General features: G+C 45.9%; 1 protein-coding gene across 4 annotated transcripts; it reads left to right on the top strand.

Moving 5' to 3' along the window:
* The first annotated feature begins 1,919 nt into the window (after positions 1 to 1,919).
* Positions 1,920 to 21,145, top strand: CLDN2 (claudin 2). Of its 4 annotated transcripts, XM_046672685.1 has the most exons (3): positions 16,573 to 16,728; positions 18,209 to 18,842; positions 18,954 to 21,145. In XM_046672685.1, the coding sequence occupies exons 2-3, from the start codon at positions 18,390 to 18,392 to the stop codon at positions 19,080 to 19,082; spliced, it is 582 nt and encodes a 193-aa protein (XP_046528641.1). In that variant the 5' UTR covers positions 16,573 to 16,728; positions 18,209 to 18,389; the 3' UTR covers positions 19,083 to 21,145. The 4 variants fall into 4 exon arrangements, with proteins under 4 accessions (XP_046528639.1, XP_046528640.1, XP_046528641.1 ...); XM_046672683.1 differs by lacking the exon at positions 16,573 to 16,728 and adding an exon at positions 1,920 to 1,943 and having other exon boundaries at positions 18,209 to 21,143; XM_046672684.1 differs by lacking the exon at positions 16,573 to 16,728 and adding an exon at positions 13,646 to 13,721 and having other exon boundaries at positions 18,209 to 21,143.

Here is a 21,145-nt window from a genome sequence, read left to right as displayed (position 1 = left end):
TCTAAAACACAGAACTGAGGCTGGTTCTCCTGTACTTAAAAACTTCCAGCGATTCCCAATCGCCTATGGGAAATGTCCAAACTGCTTTGTGTGGCGATTGAAGACCTTTGCTGCCTAAGCCCAGCCTGCCTCTCCGGTCTTCTGCCTCCAGTGCCCCCCAAACACCCTCCACTGCCCCCCACACACCCTCCACTGCAGCTCCCCTTGACTTGACATCCGCTCTGTAAGCAGGCCGTGGCTTTTCAAAACCTGTAGTCTTTTCAGCGTTGAGAGTCTCTGCAGGTCTGAATCTTGTATAGGGCTTATCACAGAGAACGCTGTGGGTCACAACAGTGGCAGGGCTTGAAATCAATTTAGTGGGTTGCAACCAGAATTTAACAAGATGAAGTGTGTACTACGTGAATCACATGCGGTAGGGGTATATATTTTTCTATGAAACTTTTGTTTTAATCATAGATCTAGATTTAAAGATACACAAATGCATGTGCTAGGTCATGCTGTAAAATATATTTCTTACTGAGAGTCCCTGTCACAAAATTTTACTGCACTCAGGGGACTAGACGTTATTCTGTGATTCATTTAGTCAGTGCTCTTCATGTCACAGTCCTTGCTCTCAAAGTGGGTCTAGTCTCACCGGGGTGTATAGTAGAGGTTAGGAGAACTGGTAATGCCAGAGAGACTTCATGGAGGAGGGGGCAATCGAGCTGGCTGGGGCTTAAGCAGGCAGAAAGAAGGGGAAATGTAATCCTGACCGGAAGAACTGACACAGAGGCGGACAGTCAGAGTAGAGAACATTTGTTAAACATTTATGTACCAGGCACTGTTCTAAGCATTTTGCATGGATTAATTTAAGTCTCACAAACAACCCTGTGACGAAAATACTGTTAACAAGCCTCATTTTTTAGAGGAGATTAAGGTACTCGCCCAAGGTCACAGAGCTAAAAGTGACAAGGCTGGATTTGAACTCACATAGTCTCGGGGTTCTTACCCACCGCACTGCACTGCACGGCCAGTGGGGACCAGTGAGGAAAGGGGGCTGTCCCGGGGACGGTGAAAGCCTAGGCCAGCAGGAAACTGATGGAGAAGGATCTAGAATGCCAGGCTGAAAGCCCCAGAACTGGTTCTGCTGTCACGTCAGGGAAGGAGATCTTACTCTTTCCCTCCAGCGTCTGCCTCTTGAGCCAGGGCCCCTGGGGATGGGGCCAGGAAGCCTAAAAAGCTGTATGGGGCCAGACGGAGGCAAGAAAGAAGGCAGAGTCTGCTCTGAGAGAGGAGGAAGGGGGAAGAGTCTCTCCCCCACCCAGGCCTGTCCCCGCAGCAACAATAGCAAATGGTGCCTGTGGCCTCTGCCCTCAAGTCCAAATGTCCCAAATGTACCAGGTCTTGGACCCAGTTCCTTGGGTTCCTGGGACAGGGGGTCCCCTCCGGAGAACAGTTTGTTGCCGGGTCAGCTCTCCTCCTGCCTCCCCTGCCTCTTGGCCCGACATTTGAGCCAGGGCTGTGGCCCATGTGGTGCGGAGCTCTCTTGGCAGAGCCCCTCGCAGCTCCCCATTTGCTGCTCATTTGGACGGCAGGGGCCTAGAAAAACAGAGCTCTGAGGAAGGAGGAGGGGAGGGAGGAAGGGTGCTTGGGAAGGTCACTCCCAGCTGGGCTCCTTCCCTCCTCTATTCACTCCATTCCGTACCATCCCTGGCTGCTCCAGCCAGCCTCTGCAGTCCTTCTTCTCCAAGACAGCTTCCTTTCCCAGCCTGGCCTGAGGCCTTGGGAAGACGCAGTGATACTGAGGTCGCAGTAGTGCATTCTCTTCTCTTTTCTTTTTAGTCTCAGTGTCCTGGTGATCCTGCCTAAGTAAACAACAGATGCTGATGACCAGTGGCAGATATCTTCCTGGGAGGTGGATCCTGACAAACTAATACGAATAACCACCACCACAACAAAAACAGGTAACATTTATTGAGTGCCTACGATGTGCCAGGTACTGTGCTAAGCACTTTGTTGCTTTATTACTTCATTTACTCGTTACGGAAATCCTATGAGGTAGGTACTGTTATTGCTCCCATTTGATGATGAGCAGGCTACTGAGGCAAAGAGAGATTAAGTGACTTACCAAATAGCTAGTGAGTAACAGATCAGAGAGTGGAATTCAGGTCTCTTTGGTTTCAGCACTCTATGAGATTTTAGAATACAGCTATTTGGAGGGTGTGGTCCATTTGGCAATTGCCCCAGGGGCCCCACTTAGGGGCCCATGTGCTGCTGTGGAGTTAGGCAGACGGCAGAAGGGACCAGTGGAAGTGGGTGACTGGTGCCTCAACCTGAGCAAGTCTCCACCATAGCCATCACCAGTGCTCCGGGGCTGAGCCTGATCTGCCAATGGCACTGCCTCCTGACTATAAAATGGAGGCAGCTGGAAGTGCTGTCGGGGCTTCCTTTGTGACAGCTCTCGACTCAGCCCTCACTAGCCATTGCTCTAGAGGAGTTTGGCTACCACTCTAGTTCAGGTCCTTATCATCTACTGTCTGTATTTCTGCAGTCGACCTTAAAGTGGAAAAGCTTTGGCTCTAGAGTTAATTAGATAGACCTGAGTGTGTGTCCCACTCCAGAACTTAGCTGTGTTCAGGCCTGGGGCAAATGACTTAACCTCTCAAGTCTCCATTTTGCCATCTGCGAAATGGGATGATAATGGTCCCTACGTCACAGGGTTGTGGTGAAGGTCTAATGAAATAGTGTATAGATTTTGCAACCTGACACATATTTAGCGCTCAATATATGTTAGCTGTTATCATTATTATAATTACTCCCTTTTCCCCCCTCCACCATTGTGGTTATTCAGAGCACAGACTTTGGAAGTAGGCCTGGGTTGGAATCATTTTTGGTAGTTTACCATCCAGGTGACTTGGGTAAATTAACCAATCTCTCTGAGCCTCGATTTCCTGTGGGTGAAAATAATAGTACCCCATCTCACAGGGCTGGAGTGAGGATGAAATGAAATACTGTAAATAAATTGGTATTCATTCTTTTTGTCCCACACACCATCAGGTGTTTTCTGCACAACTGGCCAGATTCGGCTTCCTAAAACACAGCTTTCATTCTGCTCATACAACTGCATTGGCGGCCCGTGACTGATGGAACAAGTCAGACATTCACAGTTTTCCCTATATCTTCAGCCTCACTTCCCACTCCACCCAGCTCTGCCTCTCGCTTTCAACAGGCTTGTTAATACACCAGTCCTGCACGTGATCATCTCCACCCTCCTGCCTAGATCTAGAATGCCTTCTCTCTCCCCCTTGACTCAAATTCTACCTCTGCCTTCCAGGTCCTCCTTGAAGCCACATTTACTCCAGGAAGCCTCCAAGACATGCTAATATCTGCTTCCTTCCACAGCCTTTTCATCGGAGCTCCCTTTTTAGATGTGAAGTAAGCCTCTCTATTGAGGTGATCAGGGAAGGGGCTATGGCTTTGTCATCTTCCCTCCCATCAGCACCTGGCACAGGACTGGGTACACAGCAGGTTCTCATTCTGTGTGAATAGAATGCCTTTTAACACAGGGTAGTTGGTCTGAGCAGACTCACAGATTCAGTCTAGCAGAGCCTTGGGGCTCTAGGGTCAGGTGGCAAGCAGCCATGACAGGTATATGGACCAGGATGGGATTCTCTTAGTATTTTGGCCTTGCAAGACAGAGCTTCCAAGATCCCAGGATGGAGGAGCTTTAGAAGGTAGCTGTTGACTTGGCTGGGACAGCTCAGGAGCAAGGCAGGTCAGGAGTAGGAAGGGGCACTGCAGAGGTCCTTGGGGGAAAGAATCTAGGAATTCTCTCCTCCTCTTTATTCCCAGCTGCCTCCTCCGTTGATAAGGCATTTCTAAGCATGATTAAAGTTTCATCTCCACCCTTCCCAGGCCTCTTTCCTCCCCTTCCAGCCTTAGCCTAGACCAACAGCCCAAAAGTGTGCTCCAAAGACCCCTAGGGGCCCCTAAGATTCGTTCAGGGGGTTCAGTCAAAACTACTTTCATAATAAGACTAAGACGTTATTTGCCGTTTTCACTGTGTTGACATTTGCACTGATGGAGCAAAAGCAATTGTGGGTGAAAGTGCTGGCCCCTTAGCATGGGTCAGGGCAGTGGCACCAAACTGTGTTCATGTTATTCTTCACCAGCAATGTATTCCTGGTGGAGGAAATGCCCGTCTCACATAAGAATGTCTTGATGAAACAGTAAAAATGATGAATTTTTATTAAATCTCAACCCTTTGAGTACATGCCTTTTTTTTTATGGTTTTTTTTTTTTATTAATGTTATGATAGATTACAACCTTGTGAGATTTCAGTTGTACATTTTTGTTAGTCATGTTGTGGGTACACCACTTCCCCCTTTGTGCCCTCCCCCCACCCCCCCTTTTCCCTGGTAACCACCGATCAGATCTCCTTGTCAATATGCTAACTTCCCCCTATGAGTGGAGTCATATAGAGTTCATCTTTCTCTGACTGGCTTATTTCGCTTAACATAATACTCTCGAGGTCCATCCACGTTGCTGTGAATGGGCCAATTTTGTCTTTTTTATGGCTGAATAGTATTCCATTGTGTATATATACACCACATCTTCTTTATCCAATCATCAGTTTCTGGGCATGTAGGTTGGTTCCACGTCTTGGCTATTGTAAATAATGCTGCGATGAACATAGGGGTGCAAGGGACTCTTGGGATTTCTGATTTCAGGTTCTTAGGATAGATACCTAGTAATGGGATGGCTGGGTCATAGGGTATTTCAGTTTTTAACTTTTTGAGAAATCTCCATACTGTTTTCCATAGTGGCTGTACCAGTTTGCATTCCCACCAACAGTGTATGAGGGTTCCTTTTTCTCCACAACCTCTCCAACATTTGTCGCTCTTGGTTTTGGATGCTTTTGCCAATCTAACGGGTGTAAGGTGATATCTTAGTCTAGTTTTGATTTGCATTTCCCTGATGATTAGCGATGATGAACATCTTTTCATGTGTCTATTGGCCATATTCATATCTTCTTTTGAGAAATGTCTGTTCATGTCCTCTGCCCATTTTTTGATCGGGTTGTTTGTTTTTTTGTTGTTGAGCCGTGTGAGTTCTTTGTATATTACAGAGATTAACCCTTTGTCGGATAAGTGGCTTGTAAATATTTTTTCCAATTAGTGAGCTGTTTTCTTGTTTCAATCCTGTTTTCCCTTGCCTTGAAGAAGCTCTTTAGTCTGATGAAGTCCCATTTGTTTATTCTTTCTATTGTTTCCCTCAACTGAGGAGTTATAGTGTCTGAAAAGATTCTTTTGAAACTGATGTCAAAGGGTGTACTGCCTATATTCTCTTCCAGAAGACTTATTGTTTCAGGCCTCATCTTTAGGTCTTTGATCCATTTTGAGTTTATTTTGGTGTGTGTGAGTACATGCCTTTTTAATAATCTGTGTGACAAAATAGGAAGGATATATAAAGCACTTCTACTGCGTGCTGAAGTATGATGGTTGTCACGAGGAAAAGCACTTGTGCAATTGAATTTCAAGCTAAACTAGCCAGTTTTTCATGAAACACTTCTTTCTTACTTGAAAGAATGATTGACAGAGGAACTATGGTTATTCAAACTTGAGTATTTGGCCAGCATTTTGTTGAAAATGAATAAAGTGATCCTGTTATCGCAAAGGAAACAACTGATAGTATTTGTTGTCAATGATAAAATTTAAGCTTTCAAGTAAAACATATAATTTTGGAAGACGTGTATCTGCCCCTGTAAGCTTGAGAGTTTCTCAATACCCTAAAGACATTTCTGATTAGATTAGTAGGGAGACTAATGAATGCAGTTTTTTATACTGTGTAATTATGAAATGAGTCAATAATTAGAAGATCTGTATAACTGGGCGGGCCGATATTTTCCAAATGACTAATGCATGATGTTATAAAATCATGCGTGGATAATAGATCCATTCAAAGTGCAGGATAGACCAATGGATTTTAATGTTACAGAGTACAAAAGGTTCATTGATAGGGTTTTAGATTCAACATTGCAAATAAACGTTAAGAAACTACCACTCGTGAAGTTTATGTATGGTATCAAAGATGAATACCCACAAGGTATTAGCTTTCTATTGCCGCCATAATAAATTACCACCAGCTTAACAGCTTGATACAACAGTTATTTATTATCTCACAGTTCTGTAAGTCAGAAGCCCAGGTGGGCTCACCTGCGTTCTCTGCTTAGGGTCTCCCAAGGCTGAGGTCGAGTTGTCTGTCAGCTGGGCTGGGCTCTCATCTGCAGGCTCTGGGGGGGAAATCTGCTTCCAAGCTCACTCAAAAGGTGAGAAAAACCCAGTTCCTTCTGGTTTTCAGGGCTGAGGTCCCTGCTGCTTTGCTGGCTGTCATCCAAAGGCTATTCTCTGGAGTGCTGCCCTCGAGGCTGCCCACATTCCTTCTCATGCGGCCCCTTCCATTGCCTGACCATCAGTGTCACATCGAGTGGTTATCACATTCCCAATCTCTCTGTCTTCCTTTTCTGGCACTAGACAGAGGAAACACTTTACTTTGAAAGGGCTCATATAGGGGCCGGCCTGGTGGTACAGCAGTCAAGGTCGCACATTCCCCTTTGGCGGCCCAGGATTCTCCGGTTCGGATCCCGGGTGCGGACATGGCACGGCTTGGCAACCCATGCTGTGGTAGGCGTCCCACATATAAGGTGGAGGAAGATGGGCATGGATGTTAGCTCAGGGCCGGTCTTCCTCAGCAAAAAGAGGAGGATTGACAGCAGTTAGCTCAGGGCCAATCTTCCTCAAAAAATAAGAAAGGGCTCATGATTAGATTAGGCCCACCTGGATAATTCCTTTTTGCCAAATAACTAACATAATCATGGGACTAATAAATATCACCAATACCACTCTCAAAGGAGAGGGAATTGATACACAGGTGAGGGTCATTCTTAGAATTCTGCCTAAAAAGCTATTAAATAACCCCCTTCTCTAACTACATATCTTTGTGAGGCTGGATTTTCTTCATATCCTTTAACTGAAACAACATATTGCGACAGGTTGAATGCAAGTGCAGATACGAGAATCCCGCTGCTTTTATTCAGTCAGATACTACAGAGATTGCAAAAATGTAATACAATGCCACTTTTCTTGCTAATTTTTTTGTTTTGGAAAATAGTCATTTTTCATAAATATGTGTCATTTATTTTAACATGCAATGGGTTGATCATTGTGATTTTAAATTAAAAAATAAATAGTTTTAAAGTTTATCAGTTTTAATTTCTAATATGTTAAATGTTGATATAACCCGTAAAAATGAAAGCCCTTTAGAGTCTTCAATATTTTTTAACTAATATATTTTATTTATTTATTTTTAAACACGCGTACATGTCATTTAATACTCAGTGTGACAAAATGTGGAAGAATGCATAAAATTCATTCTTTTGGGTTTACAGTGTCATGAATTTTGACAAATGCATAGAGTTATGCAACAATCATTACAGTTCCAACATCCAAATAATTCCCTGTGCCACAGCATTTTAGTCAACCCCCTCCCCCACCCCTAACCCCGGCAACCACTAATCTATTCTCCATCCTATAGTCTTGCCATTTCAAGAATGTCATATAAATGGAATCCTACAGTAAACAGCCTTTTGAATTTGGCTTCTTTCACTTAGCACAACACACTTGAGCTTCATTTATGTAGTTGCCTGTATCATTAGCACACTCCTTTTTATTGCTGAGTAGTATTCCATTATCCAGATGTGCCACGGTTTTGTTTATCCACTCACTAGTTGAGGAACATTGGATTTTTTCCTAAATAATTTTTAAAACTGTAAAGTGGTCCTGAGACCACGGATTTTGAGAGATGATGGTAAAGGATGGTAATGGAAATATCGTTTTCACATTGGAAACCAATAGATGGATGAAAGACCCATATATTGAAGGTAGTATTGGAAGGATTTACAGATCAGATGAGATGGAGTGTGGAGGGAAGGAGAAAGAGAAAAGAGTGAAATTAAGTCTAACTCTGAGGTTTCTGGCTTAAATAACTGGCTTTCTCACATGGAGAAGACTGAGGGAGGATTGGTTTTAGTTCGAAGAAAATCAAGGATGCAATTTTGGACATGTTGAGTTTGAGATGATTTTGAGCTATCCAAATGGAGATGTCAGTATATAGGGGTCTGAATTTAGAGCGGAAGTCTGAGCTGAAAACGACGGTTTGGAAGTCATCAGAGTATATAGGGTAATTGAAACCATGAGAGAGAAATGAGACTTCTGAGAGTAGGAATGCAGTGGGAAAAGACCTACGTCAGGCTCCTGAGAAACACCTCTATTTAAGGATCTGGCAGAGGAGGAGGAGTCAGTGAAGAAGTAGCCAGAGAGATAGGAGGAACAGCACGGGAGAGTTGTATCGCAGAGGCCAGGAGAAGAAAGCATTTCAAGAAGGGCAAAGTTATTGGGGGCAGTGAATGCTGCATAGAAGTCAAGGAAGTTAAGGACTGAAAAGTGGCCATTGGATTTGGTGACATGGGGGTCATTCATGACTTTGACAAGAACTTCTTGGTTTGGTGGAACAGTGGGGATGGAATGTCTCTAATCTTCTCTCTGCCCTGGACCCTAACTCCTTCTCCGATAGTCCTCTCATCCTTGCCCTTTTGCCCCTAAAATCTCTCTTATTTCTCCTTCTAGACTTTTCTTCTCGTAGTACCATCTCTTCTCTCTCCCTCAAGACCTTGTTTATACAGACCTCTCTTAGATTTTCTTCCTCAAAGGCCCCTCTCCCACCTCTTCTCCTGCTCTCTTTCCTAACCCATCTCTTCCCAGACCCACATTTCCCTCTCTTTATTCTCTCACAGCTCACTCCTCTCCTTAACCAGATACTGCTTTTCTCAGACTGCAATTCTTTCCTCTCTTCTTTCAGACCCCTTTCCATTCCCCCACCTATCTAGACTCTCTGGATTTCAGCAGGGGTCTTAGCAGATTATTAAGGAGCCTCCTAGGCTCAACACTGAGGAGTCATAGTCTTTGGCATGATTCCACCAGGATCTGACAGTGCCGACCCATAGGCAGCACAGTGTTAGAACCTAGTCCTTGAGTGATTGCCAATCTGGTAACCACATCCTGCCAACACAGTGCCCTCATCCGCCCTGGCACCTGTCCCTAAGATTCTGCCTTTTCCTATCCTCACTTGCACAGAGTCACTGTGAGCTGATAAGGTGCCCCTCTACTACAAATTCTACCCCGCACTCACCCAGTATTTTCTACTTGTCAAAATGCTTTCATATTCATTAGCCCTGCCTTGGGAAGTCAGTTGGGTGAAGCCTGGAGAAAGATGTGAAGACCTGCCCCAGGTCACACAGCTGGTTAGAGGATTAGCCTGCTAGCCCTCCCATCCCTTCAGTCTTGCTTGCTTTTGTCTCCAAAGACTCCCCAGGCCTGAGCTCAGGCATGACTGCCCTTTTAGCCTGTCCCAGCCTGCCAAGGGGTAGCATCCTGGAGAGACTCCTGCTCAGGAGGATTGCTGGGGATCAGCACCCCGTTCACACCTGCAGGACAGTTATGAGCCACCTTGGGAAGGAGCATGACTTCTGATTTGCCTCACTGAATTCGCACTAGGCAACAAATCTGACTGCTTTGATATCACTTCAAAAACGGAGTAGAGCCTAATGATGAGGAGCCAAGCTCCAGAGTTGGCGAGGGTTGGTGCCCAGGCCTGGCTCTGCTCTTCCGTAGCTCAGTGAGACAACGTATATGACAACCGTCAGCACCGTGCCTAACACCCAGAATGTGTTCAACGAACGGTGGCCACTAGCCTTCTCATTTTTACATAGGACTCCCTGGGACAGAGTCAATGTGCACAGGAAAGCTTACTGAGCCAGGCCTCTAGAGATGTAGATTTCAGGTCTAACTGTTACTGCTCAGCTTGGGATGCTGGGTAATTCCTTCATTTCATCTCATTGGGCCGAGGCTTTCTCATCTGGAAACGGTAATAGCTGCTCTTCTTCTGTAATATGTTGTATTAGCCTTTAAAACATTCACACTCTTTGACTTAGCAATTCTGTCCCTAGAATTTGTCAGTATTACGTGCAAAGAAGCTAGGTTATAGTAGTGAAAAATGGAAATAACAATAGCTGATAGTTAATGGTTAAATACATTATATTTTATGTGATAGACTACAATGCAGCCAGAAGAGAATGACGCAGATCTGTTTTTTACTTGACATGGAAATAGGGCCATGTCAATGTCATATCGTTACGTTATTTAGAAATGATAGAAGGTTACAGAATTGTAGGGTATAATGTGATTCAATTTTCTAAGAAATATGTCTATTCATGTCTTCTACAGTGCATCAAAATGTTAACAATGATTAACATTATACCTCTTGCTGGTGCTATTATGAGGACCTCTACTTTCTTCTTTATACTTTATTTTCTGAATTTTTTTGCAATAGCATCTGTTTCTAATCAGAAAAAAAGCAGGAAAGGTTGGTTTTTGTTTTTCATTTGGAGAGGAAACCCAATTGCTACACTCTATTCCACAGAACTTTTGAGAGACTCGGATGACATAGAGTACGGTACTGCTGTGTGTGGTACAGAGATGGCCCACAATTACCACGGCCACCTCAGTCCCACCTTGTAGGGACCTGGTCTTTGAAGTCACAAAAGTCTGAACCTACAGTATACGTTTGCCCTTGCACCTTGGGGTCAGCCTTAGGGGTGGGTAGAGCTGGGGGCTTGCAGGAGAACAAAACTGGGTGGAAGAGTCGGCAGGGCTGTAGGCGGCGCAGGGCTGCTTGGGCACTAGCTCATCGGGGCTGTGTTTATGAGGCTTATTTCCTGCTGGGCCTCAGGGCCACTAGCCAGGGACACCTAATGGGCATAACAGAGCCCCTCCTCGCCCCACCCCCAAAGCTGGAATGTTCCGAATTCCTCCTTGGGCCAAACCCTTCTCCCCCCAAGGTCACCACACAAAAGCCCAGCTGGAGTTTCTGACAAGAAAAACACAAAACTCACAAAACTTTTTTTTAAGTACCTCAATCTTCCACAGCCTCCAGGGGGTTTAATTCTGATCTGTAATAAGTCTCTGACCCAAGGCTGAGATTTGCAGATGTATTTTGCAAAGCTGTGGGTAACAATTAGAAATCCTTTATCACCTCGGCTGGGGCCCCTCTTCCTCAGGATCCCTTCCTCCCTCTCCAAGGCCATACACCTCCTCCAGGCTCTGTAAAAGAACTGCTTCGTAAGTGTCTCAATTCTGATTTATTTGCTATCTTTTAAACTCACCTGTGGGCTCTTGCTTCCTGGTTGCTCTCAATTTGGCCCATGGTGCAGCCAGCCTGGGCCACCTTGGGTTTCCGAGGGAAGGGCACAGGAGGGAAAATTCAGGTAGCACTTGGGTTGGCAGTACTGGTTTCCTCAAGGTTACCACAAAGTTTCTAGACTTTGAAACTACAGAGCCTGAGGAAGCACTCTCCAAATCAGATAATAATTTCTGAACAGAGCTTTTGAGGGCAAAAGGACTGAGATAAAAGGCTGGGAGGAAAGCAGCTACAGTTTACCCCTCTGTCTAACTGTGGGGCACTGAGGACTGGAAGGAGCGCTTCCTCAGCCAGCTCCAGCGCCTTCCCCGGCACGAAGGCTCAGGGAGTCAGCAGAAGATGGATTTCTGAGTGAAGTCGTAAAATCTCCCCCTCAAGCCCTTAAATACTTTCCCCCCACTGGTCTGCAAGTCTGTCATTAGAAATTCCTTCTTTGAACGAAATGCTGCCATTTGCGATGAAAATGGATGGACCTGGTGGGCATTATGCTAGGTGAAATAAGACAGAGAAAGACAAATACTGTATGATCTCACTTATATGTGGAATCGAAAAAAACACAAAAGAAACCCCACGAGCTCATAGATATAGAGAACAGGTAGGCGGTTGCCAGAGGTGGTGGGTGGGGGGGTGGGTGAAATGGCTGAAGGTGGTCAAAAGGTACAAACCTCCAGTTATAAGACAAATAAATCCTGGGGATGTAATGTACGGCATGGTGATAATGGTTAACAATACTGTATTGCATATTTGAAAGTTGCTAAGAGAGTAGATCTTAAAAGTTCTCATCAGAAGAAAAAAAATGTGTAACTGTGTGGTGATGATAACTAAACTTATTGTGGTGATCTTTTTGCAATATATGCATATATCAAATGTTTATGTTGTACACCTGAAACTAATGCAATGTTATGTGTCAATTATATCTCAATTGAAAAAAGAAATTTCTTCTTTGGGCTGAGACATTATTCTCTTCAACTGTCCTCTTTGAAAATGGAGTTGGAACCAAAACATTAACAGCGCTTATAGCTGGGGAGATTGTAGGTGATGTCTGTTTTCTCAGTTCTGCTTTTCGGTGTTTTCTAGCGTTCTAAAGTGACAGTGCTTCTCTTTGAGGATCAGGCCAAAAATAAATTTCTTTTTAAAGCAATTAGAAAATCTCTCAATCCAGTTGTAGTTCCTGGAGCTGTCATCCATCAACTGATGCAGAAGGAAAGGTGAACTGCTCCAAGGACAAACTTTCCAGAAAGTAGGGCTTTAAGGGAATGGCTTTGCCACCTACTAGAGCCCAGCTCGGCAGCTGGAGGTGAGGTGCAGAGAGGAAAGCAAGTGTCTCAGATTCCTGTGAGGGGCTGTGAGATCAAGGAATGGAGGAATGAGGCTGACAGAAGAGGGCTGCGATGGCCTCCACCGCGCACAGGATGCCACATCGGGTCCTTCCCTGAGCGTTAGAACCCCACCTGTGCTGTTCTACTCAGTCTCATGAGGATGCCCCCACAGAAGAGGTACCATGCACAAGACTCTTGGTGCAAGAAATAAGCCTAGCAGGGCAAGTACCCAGGCAAGAAGGGGTTAATTCAGGAGCTGCTCTTAGTCTTGACCCTCCTAATCCTCTCCTGCAGTTCCAATCCCTCCCCTAAGGAAGATTAGGTAAGGATCCTAAATGAAGCCTTTTGCCCAGCCCTTGGGCCATGGAGTGTGTTGGCCTCATGCCCGGAAGACAAATTCAGCTGGCAAGGCCTAGAGTTCTCTGTTCTTCCAAAGGAGCCAGGGCTTGGTTTCTAGGAGGATCCCTCAAAGAGAGGAGTTTCTTTTAAACTGACTGCTTCTAATAACAGCTATTCAGTCTTCTATATTTGTGAAAATGGTTTCCTGTCCCCATTACCTTATTTGAGACTCAAAACTTGGAGGTGAGCAAACTAAGGCCTGGAGAAGTTAAGGGACTTCTTCAACAGTTCCAGGCAGAACCAAGATGAGAAGCTAACTTTTTGATTCTCAGGCCAGGACTCTTTCTCTAAACCCTCTACTCCTCATCACACTAACAAAAGCAGATTCTAGTAGGGCCCACCACCCAACCACTTGCTATTTTGTTCACCACTGCCTTGCTGACCCTGGCTGAAAAGCAGACCCCCATTGTGCAATTTCTCCCAATTGCATAAGCTCCAACAACCTGTCCTTCCTCCTGCCCAGCTATGCCAAGTCAGGCTCTCTAGAGATTCCAAACCTTATTGATGGCATTTTTTTGACTCCGCCTTCCCCCTGCCCCAAACCACTTTCCTACTGAGTCAGGATTGGCTCTAGGTAGAGGCTCTCCTCTTGTGGATACTGTTGGTTCCCATGGGAAACTCAAGTTGGGCTCTTCTGCCACCATCCCAGGAAGACGGAAGCAAGAGCCGCTCCTCTGGGAGGCAGAAAGTCTTCTCTCCAAACACCTCAAGGTAGCTTACTAACACTCACTCACACTCAATGGCCATAGATAGTTAGAAAGTACAAAGGAAAAGTATTTAACCCAGCCTGGGTGGGAAGAGGAGTCCAAGGAAGGTTTCAAGGAGAGGATGAGTCCTGAAGGATAACTAGCAATCAGCTAAGCACATGGTGGATGTTTAAGGGCTTGGAGATGGAGAAAAAGGCAAATTCAGAGAAGTACACATGTTCAGGTATGGCTAGATCATGTGTGTGCGCGCGTGTGTGAGAGAGTGTGTGTGTGTGTGTATTGTGTGTGTATATGTGAAGGAGCATCAAGCATGAGGTTGGAGGTTACTGGTGGGAGATGAGGCTGGGAAGAACAGCAGAAATCAGACAATGGAGGGCTTTCCTGGTTTTTCTGGGCTAGAGAGTTTGAACTTCATCCTGAAAGCAATTGAGAGGTCCTGAAGATTTTTGAGCATGGCAAAGAGGTTGGGTGGCACTTATGATTCAATTTCCATTTTAGAAAGATCCTTGACTACTGGATGGATAGTTCATTATAGGGGCAGAGCAGAAGTGGAATTAGAGACCAGTTTGAGGTACCTATGAGATTCCAAATGGACACGAGATATGGTTTGAACTAAAGTTTAGGCAGTAGAGATGGAAAGAAGGGGATGCATTCAGGATATATTTTGAAGGTAGATCTGATAGGATTTCATAATTGTTTGTATGCCAAGAAGAGGTGAAGAAACAAGGATGACTGGCTTGAATTGCTGGATGAGCAGTGGTCCCACCAGGATAGCTGTGTGAGGAATAGTTTGGGGGTGAAGAGATCAGATGATTTCAGCTTTGCAAATGTCAAATTTGTGGTACCATTAAGACATTCCAGTGGGGTCATTCCAAATGCAGTTGAATATACAAATCTTGAGTTTAGGAGAGAGATTTGTGCCAGAGGTACGAATTCAGCAGTCACTGGCACAGAGACAGAGTGGATGAGGTCACCCGTGGAGAATGTGAAGAATAAGAAGAGAAGTCTAGAAGTCTAGATGAAACCTTGGGGGGAGTAGTCAGATTTATAGAGTGGGCGGAAGAAGAGAAATTTATAAAGGAGACCTAGAAGCCTCATTTTGAGGGGCAGGGAAAACTGAGATTGGAGTTACAGAAAACAAGAGAGAAGACAGTTTTGTGAAAGAGAGGGACAAGATGACATGACAGGGATATGACCATTGGATATGGGGACAAGGAAATTGTTGGCAACCTTGGTGAGAACATTTTCAGTGGAGGGCTAATGGCAGAAGCCAGACTGCAGAGGGTTGAGCAGTGAGTGGGAGGGGGAGGAAATAGAGACGTCAATATTAAATGGCTTGTTTAAGAATCTTGGCTTCAAAGAGAATGATGAGGATAGGGTAATAGCTGCACAGGGAGGAGGTAGGTTAGGGAGCTCAAAAAAAAGGTAAGTATTTGAAGTAGTCACTAAAAACACTTACCAGGGAGGGGTAGAAGGACTTCCAAGCAGCACTGACAGCCCCACTGAGAGGCGCAGTTCTGATCAGGATGGGTAGAATCGTGCCCAGTTTAGCAATAAGAAAACCAATGCCTGGAAAGGACTTGTGAAGTGTCACAGCTGGCAAGTGACCGAACTGAGATTCAAACTAGATTTCCCTCCCCACCTCCCATCAATGTTTATTGACTCCTGCTCCGCACTGCTTTGCATCAACATTGGCATGGTGACATCCGTCACTGATGAATAGCATTGACTATCAACTGTGTGCCCAAAGCTGCAGAGGCACAACAGAAACTTAATATATGGTTTCCTCCCTCAAATTGTTTAGAATTTGGTCAGAGACATGATATTCAACACGGAATTATACACATAAAATGGTCAAACTCTGTTTCTCTCTGTGTTTGTCTGTCTCTTTTACTCTGTCTCTGTTTTTCTCTTTCTGTCTCTGTCTCTGTTTTTATCGTTCTGTCTCTCTCCTTATTTGTGTTTCTCTCTCCCCTTTCTGTCTCTCTGTCTCTGTCTCTTTCTCTGTCTCTCTCTTCATTTCCCTCTTTCTGATTCCCCTCTCAATCTTCTTTGCCAACATTGGGCAGCTCTGGTACCTTACACTGAAGTGTCATTGACTCATTTGGAAGTCCATATCTTATAGTCCCTCAAACTACTTTTAACTACTTTTGTTCATTCTTAAGAGGACATTTTTGAATACCTGCTCTGGGCAGCGCATTGTGAGGCACTTGAGATACAGAGATGAGTAAGATACAGTCCTTGCCCTCAAGTAGCTCACAGACTAGTGGGGATAGAATAAGGATTTAAACAAGAAATCACAATATAGTTCAATAAGTACTATCTGTACCTCAGTTTCCTCATCTATACAATAGGGATTATTAGTACCCACCGTAAAGCATTGTTGTGATGATTAAATGAGTTAACATGTGTAGAGTGCTTGTAATGGTCACATAGGAAACACTACATAAATGTTGCTATTATCATTATTATCATTACTATGATGGAGGTAACTAAACACAAGCTACTGCAGGAACATAGAGGAGGGGCACTTGCTCCAGGCTAGAGTAAGAGACAGCTGAGCTGAGCTCTAAAGAATGAGAAAGTGCTAAACAGAGAGAGAATGCCAGGCATTCTGCATAGAAGGAACAGCCTGTGCTCAGGCTTGGAAACAAAAAACTATATGACATGACTGGGGAACTGAAAGTAATTTAGTTCAGCAAGAGTAGAGAGTATGAGGAGGGGAATGGCAAGAGATGAAGTTTGATAGGTCATGGAATACAAACAAGTTTGGACTTTATTCTTTAACCGATGTGGAGACACCGGAATGTTTTATGTAGAGTAGTGACTTGATCAGATTAATGTGTTGAAAGATCACCTTAGCAACAGTGTGGAGAAAGAACTGGAGGAGGCAAGACTGGAAGTAAGACCAGTTAAAAAGTCGTTGCTGTAGTCCAAGGGAGAGAGAATGACGAAGCCCTGAACTGGGGACACAGCAGTGGAAATGGAGAGAAGAGTGCCATGGATTTGAGGTATATTCAAGAGGCAGAACTTGTGAGACAGTGACAGTAGAAGGTGAGGGATAAGCATGAGAGAGCCACCTCTCTCTCAAGGATCACGCCCAGGATTTTGGGCAGGTGCAAGGGAATGGATACAGGTATCAGCTAGCGACCGTGGGGAAGCCAGGGAAGAACTGTTTGGGGAGGGGTGTGATGGGGGCTGATGAGTTCCTTTTTGAACATGTCAAACTTGAGGTGCCTATGACATTTCTCAGTGGGTGTTTTAAACAGGTGATTGTGCTGACAGTCTTGAAGCTCAGGAGGAAGGTCTATGCTGAAAATACAGATTTGGCAGTGCCAGTGGATGGGTGAGAGATTAAGTCATGGGGGTGGATATGTTTGCTTAGGGACAGAGTGTTGATTGAGAAAAGGATGGACTTCTGAGGAATACTCACATTTAAGGGATGAGTAGGGAAAGAGAAATCTTGAAGAAGGCTAAAGTGGAATAGCCAGATTGCGGTGGGTTGAAAATTTAGTGTGCTGGAGGGTCTTGTAGATGATGGGGAGGAGGATGTACCCTTAGCCCTTAGTGTCTTGAACCTTGGTAAGAGTCGGGGCGTGCTCCTTGAACACTGCAAAATCCTGGACAGCTCTGAGATTCTAAAGTATTGGCTCGGATGCCCACCTCTTAGAAAGCCCTCTATTCTAGAGGAGCTTTCCTTCCCTCTGTCCATCTTAGTGCCCCTGACAGACAGCCTAGAGAATTTCAGGGTTTTCTACTGGGGCCGGAATAATCTTTGCTCCAAAATACTCCCACAGCATCTGGGAGGCTTAGGACTCGTGGGGTATCTATTAGGAGAGCAAACAGGAAATGTCTGGGTGTGTTATACATGCAGGAGGCCTTAGTCTAACCTGGGGAGGGGGATTTGGGCAGGGCCGGGAGGATGTGAACTCTCGTAGTGTGGACAGAAGGCTTTGTTGCCTGCCCCAAGCTGCCCTGGAATAAATTTTCACCATGGGCAGATGACCCAGGTCTAGACCACTGCTCTCTAGGCCCTTGAAGATTCAAGAAGCCTCTAGTAACTTGGAGTCCAAGGCTATATCCTAAGACCTGTTCCTCCTGATCCAGCCTTGTGGAGTTTGGCCTCAGTCTGCAATTGAGGGGCCCTGAGGCACGGTTGCTGAGCAATGCATTAAACAGCGGGCGTTGGAGACAGAACTGTGCCAGCCAACGGCCTGACCTGGAGTTAATGCAACCAGCACAACCGCCAATGCCATCATCACCTTCTCGGAAAGCAGCCACCTGTCTGGCCCCTGGCTTTGTCTGGCTGCCAACCTAAGGCATGTGCCTACGCAGGAGGTGATGACATTTTGGCTACACTTTCAAAGTTTTTTTTTTTTTCTTTCTCATGTGTTATTTCTAAAGATAACAAAGGTCAAAAGGCATCCAGCATTTTCTGGTTTCTCATAAGCTTCTGGTCAATATTTAATCTGGTTTATGGATATTTTTTAGGTCTTCCAGATGCCTTCTTGAGCCTGCTTGTGGCCACCCACAGACACTTGTAAGGAGGAGAGAAGTCGGGCTGGCAGAGACACTCTGAAATGAGGGATTAGAGGCTGGGACCCAAGGAGCAAAAGCTGCAGCCAGAAGACAAGGGAGCAGGCCCTAAGACGCTTCTACTGAGAGGTCTGCCATGGCCTCTCTTGGCCTCCAACTTGTAGGCTACATCCTGGGCCTTCTGGGGCTGTTGGGCACCCTGGTTGCCATGCTGCTCCCCAGCTGGCGAACAAGCTCTTATGTTGGTGCCAGCATTGTGACAGCAGTCGGCTTCTCCAAGGGCCTCTGGATGGAGTGTGCCACACACAGCACAGGCATCACCCAGTGTGACATCTACAGCACCCTTCTAGGCCTGCCTGCTGACATCCAGGCAGCCCAGGCAATGATGGTGACATCCAGTGCAATCTCTTCGTTGGCCTGCATTATCTCTGTGGTGGGCATGAGATGCACAGTCTTCTGCCAGGACTCCCGAGCCAAAGACAGAGTGGCGGTAGTGGGCGGAGTCTTCTTCATCCTTGGAGGCCTCCTAGGCTTCATCCCTGTTGCCTGGAATCTTCATGGGATCCTGCGGGACTTCTACTCCCCACTGGTACCTGACAGCATGAAATTTGAGATTGGAGAGGCTCTTTACTTGGGTATTATTTCCACCCTGTTCTCTCTGATAGCTGGAATCATCCTCTGCTTTTCCTGCCCACTCCAGGGAAATCGCTCCAACTACTACGATGCCTACCAGGCCCAGCCCCTCGCCACTAGGAGCTCTCCAAGGCCTGGTCAACCACCCAAAGTCAAGAGTGAGTTTAACTCCTACAGCCTGACAGGGTATGTGTGAAGAACCAGGGGCCAGAGCTGGGGGGTGGCTGGGTCTGTGAAAACCAGTGGACAGCCCCCCCCAGGGCCACAGATGAGGGACTTTGCCACTGGATCATGTCAGAACCTTCTGCTGAGGATAGACTGACTTTGGCCACTGGATCAAGCAAAGGCAGAAAGAGGAGCTGGTGTGACAGCATGCAGGTTGAATTGTCAAGATGCTTGCCAAGCCAGACTTTCCGTTTCCTTCACCTTGGCCTCCCCTACGCTGAATCCCCAACCCTTGACTTTAAACCCACCCCCTACCCTAGGCCAGGCCATAGAGGCTCCCTTTGCCCTTTGGTTTACCTGGTAATCCATCCAGATTCCCACTAATCACATCCCACTGACTGATCCTCTTTGTGATCAAAGACCCTCCCTCTGGTGGAGGTTGGCTCTTTGTTCATTGCTGGGGCTTGGGAGGAAGGAGGAGCGGTGGTTTTTATGGGCATGGCTCTAACCTCCTTCTCAAGCACCCCTCCAAAGAAACTGATTGGCCAGTAATAAGCCCTGGAGCCTCCATCCCACTCTTGTTATGACTCCACAGTGTCCAGACTGGTTTGTGCATGAACTGAAATAAAGCCATCCCATGGTACCGAGGGAACAGAGAGCAACTGGGTGCAGGATGAGAGGGAGAGAAGGCAGTCAAGGACCAAAAAAAGACCAGAATGACTGCCCAGGGCACTTCCCATAATTCCCTCACACTTGTGGGTTGGGGATCTAGCCCCCAGCTAGAGGAAAGCATCAGGAAAGAAGCTGTGGTGGAAAGCTCAGGGTGGCAGCGGACTGATTCCACTGAGGAACTGCCTGAGAAGCTGAAGCCCCAACTCTCACTGAAGCCCCTGCCTATCTCTGACCTTGCCTCCTGCTAAATGAGAAGGCTAAGGGCCCTACATAATGGTTTCCTTAGGACTGGGAAACTAGTTTTTCTAGAGATGGCCCTTGACTGAGGGATGACCGTGTGGGAGCTGTGGGGGACTGAGGAAAATACCACTCCTTGATGCTGCCTGAGAAAGAATAAGAACTTTTGTATCTAAGAAGCTGGGTAGACATGTGTGGTGGCTCCAGTGGGTGTTTCTATTAGGCCAGAGAGAGGCAACTCACCAGAGAGTCTTCAGGCCTAATGGAAAATCAGCTCAAAGGCTGAGATAGGCCTCCAGAGTCTACCCACAGAACCCTACAGAGCCTCTGAAAGACTGCAGCATCACATGGGGCCCCTGTCACCCTTCATATTCCCCCCACTATCCTTCACCAGACATTCCAGAGTTTCTAGAAGGCATCCAAGGGCTCCAGCATGGAACAATCATGCCCAAAGTGCTGTGGCCCTGATCTGAGTGATAGCTGAGCCGCTGCCTGGGATTTCAGTTGAGATGGGAGAGTAGAGAATGGTTCCCAGGCAGCTCCAAGTTCTGAAAATGCTCCATTTCCCCTGGGGTGGGGGTGAGGATGGGAGTCATAAACAAACCAAAGGCATTTTCCCTCACCAGCCTAAGCATGACAAGCTTCTGACAAACTCCAGTACACCTCTCCAAACCTCAGTGGCAACAGAAGGGGCCCATTCATTGTCTTTAACATGCCTTTCATGTTTCCACCTTCTTGCCTATGTTAAAGCTGTTCTCCCAAGCTGGAAGGCCCTCTCCCTTTAGTCAAGTCTTTCTCATGCTTGGAGAACTTGCTCAGCGCCATGTACTGCACTGAGTCTCCTCTGACCACTCCATCCCTCTCCTACCCCACCCCCCACCATCTTCAATGTAAAAATTGCTTCTTTGATGCCTATCATTGAGAATTTTTAATGGATAGTTATCTTTTCATGTGTGTGTATCTGATTTCACAAGTACATTGTAAACTTTTGGAGGGTAGGGGCCATATCTTAGAAACCTCTTTGTATCCTCCAGACTATTTGTAAGAGTGCTGGGCACACAGTAGGTGATCAATAAATACTTGTTGATTGAATAACTGTTTTATTAATTCAAAGGGGCCCAGACAGTACAGGTGTGATGGAGAGAATTGGGCTAAGGGGAGGGTAGGATGGAAACTGGCTTTTCT

The sequence above is a fragment of the Equus quagga genome, chromosome 10 (assembly GCF_021613505.1).
Source record: "Equus quagga isolate Etosha38 chromosome 10, UCLA_HA_Equagga_1.0, whole genome shotgun sequence".
NCBI lineage: Eukaryota > Metazoa > Chordata > Mammalia > Perissodactyla > Equidae > Equus > Equus quagga.
This window is presented reverse-complemented; position numbering and strand designations above follow the sequence as displayed.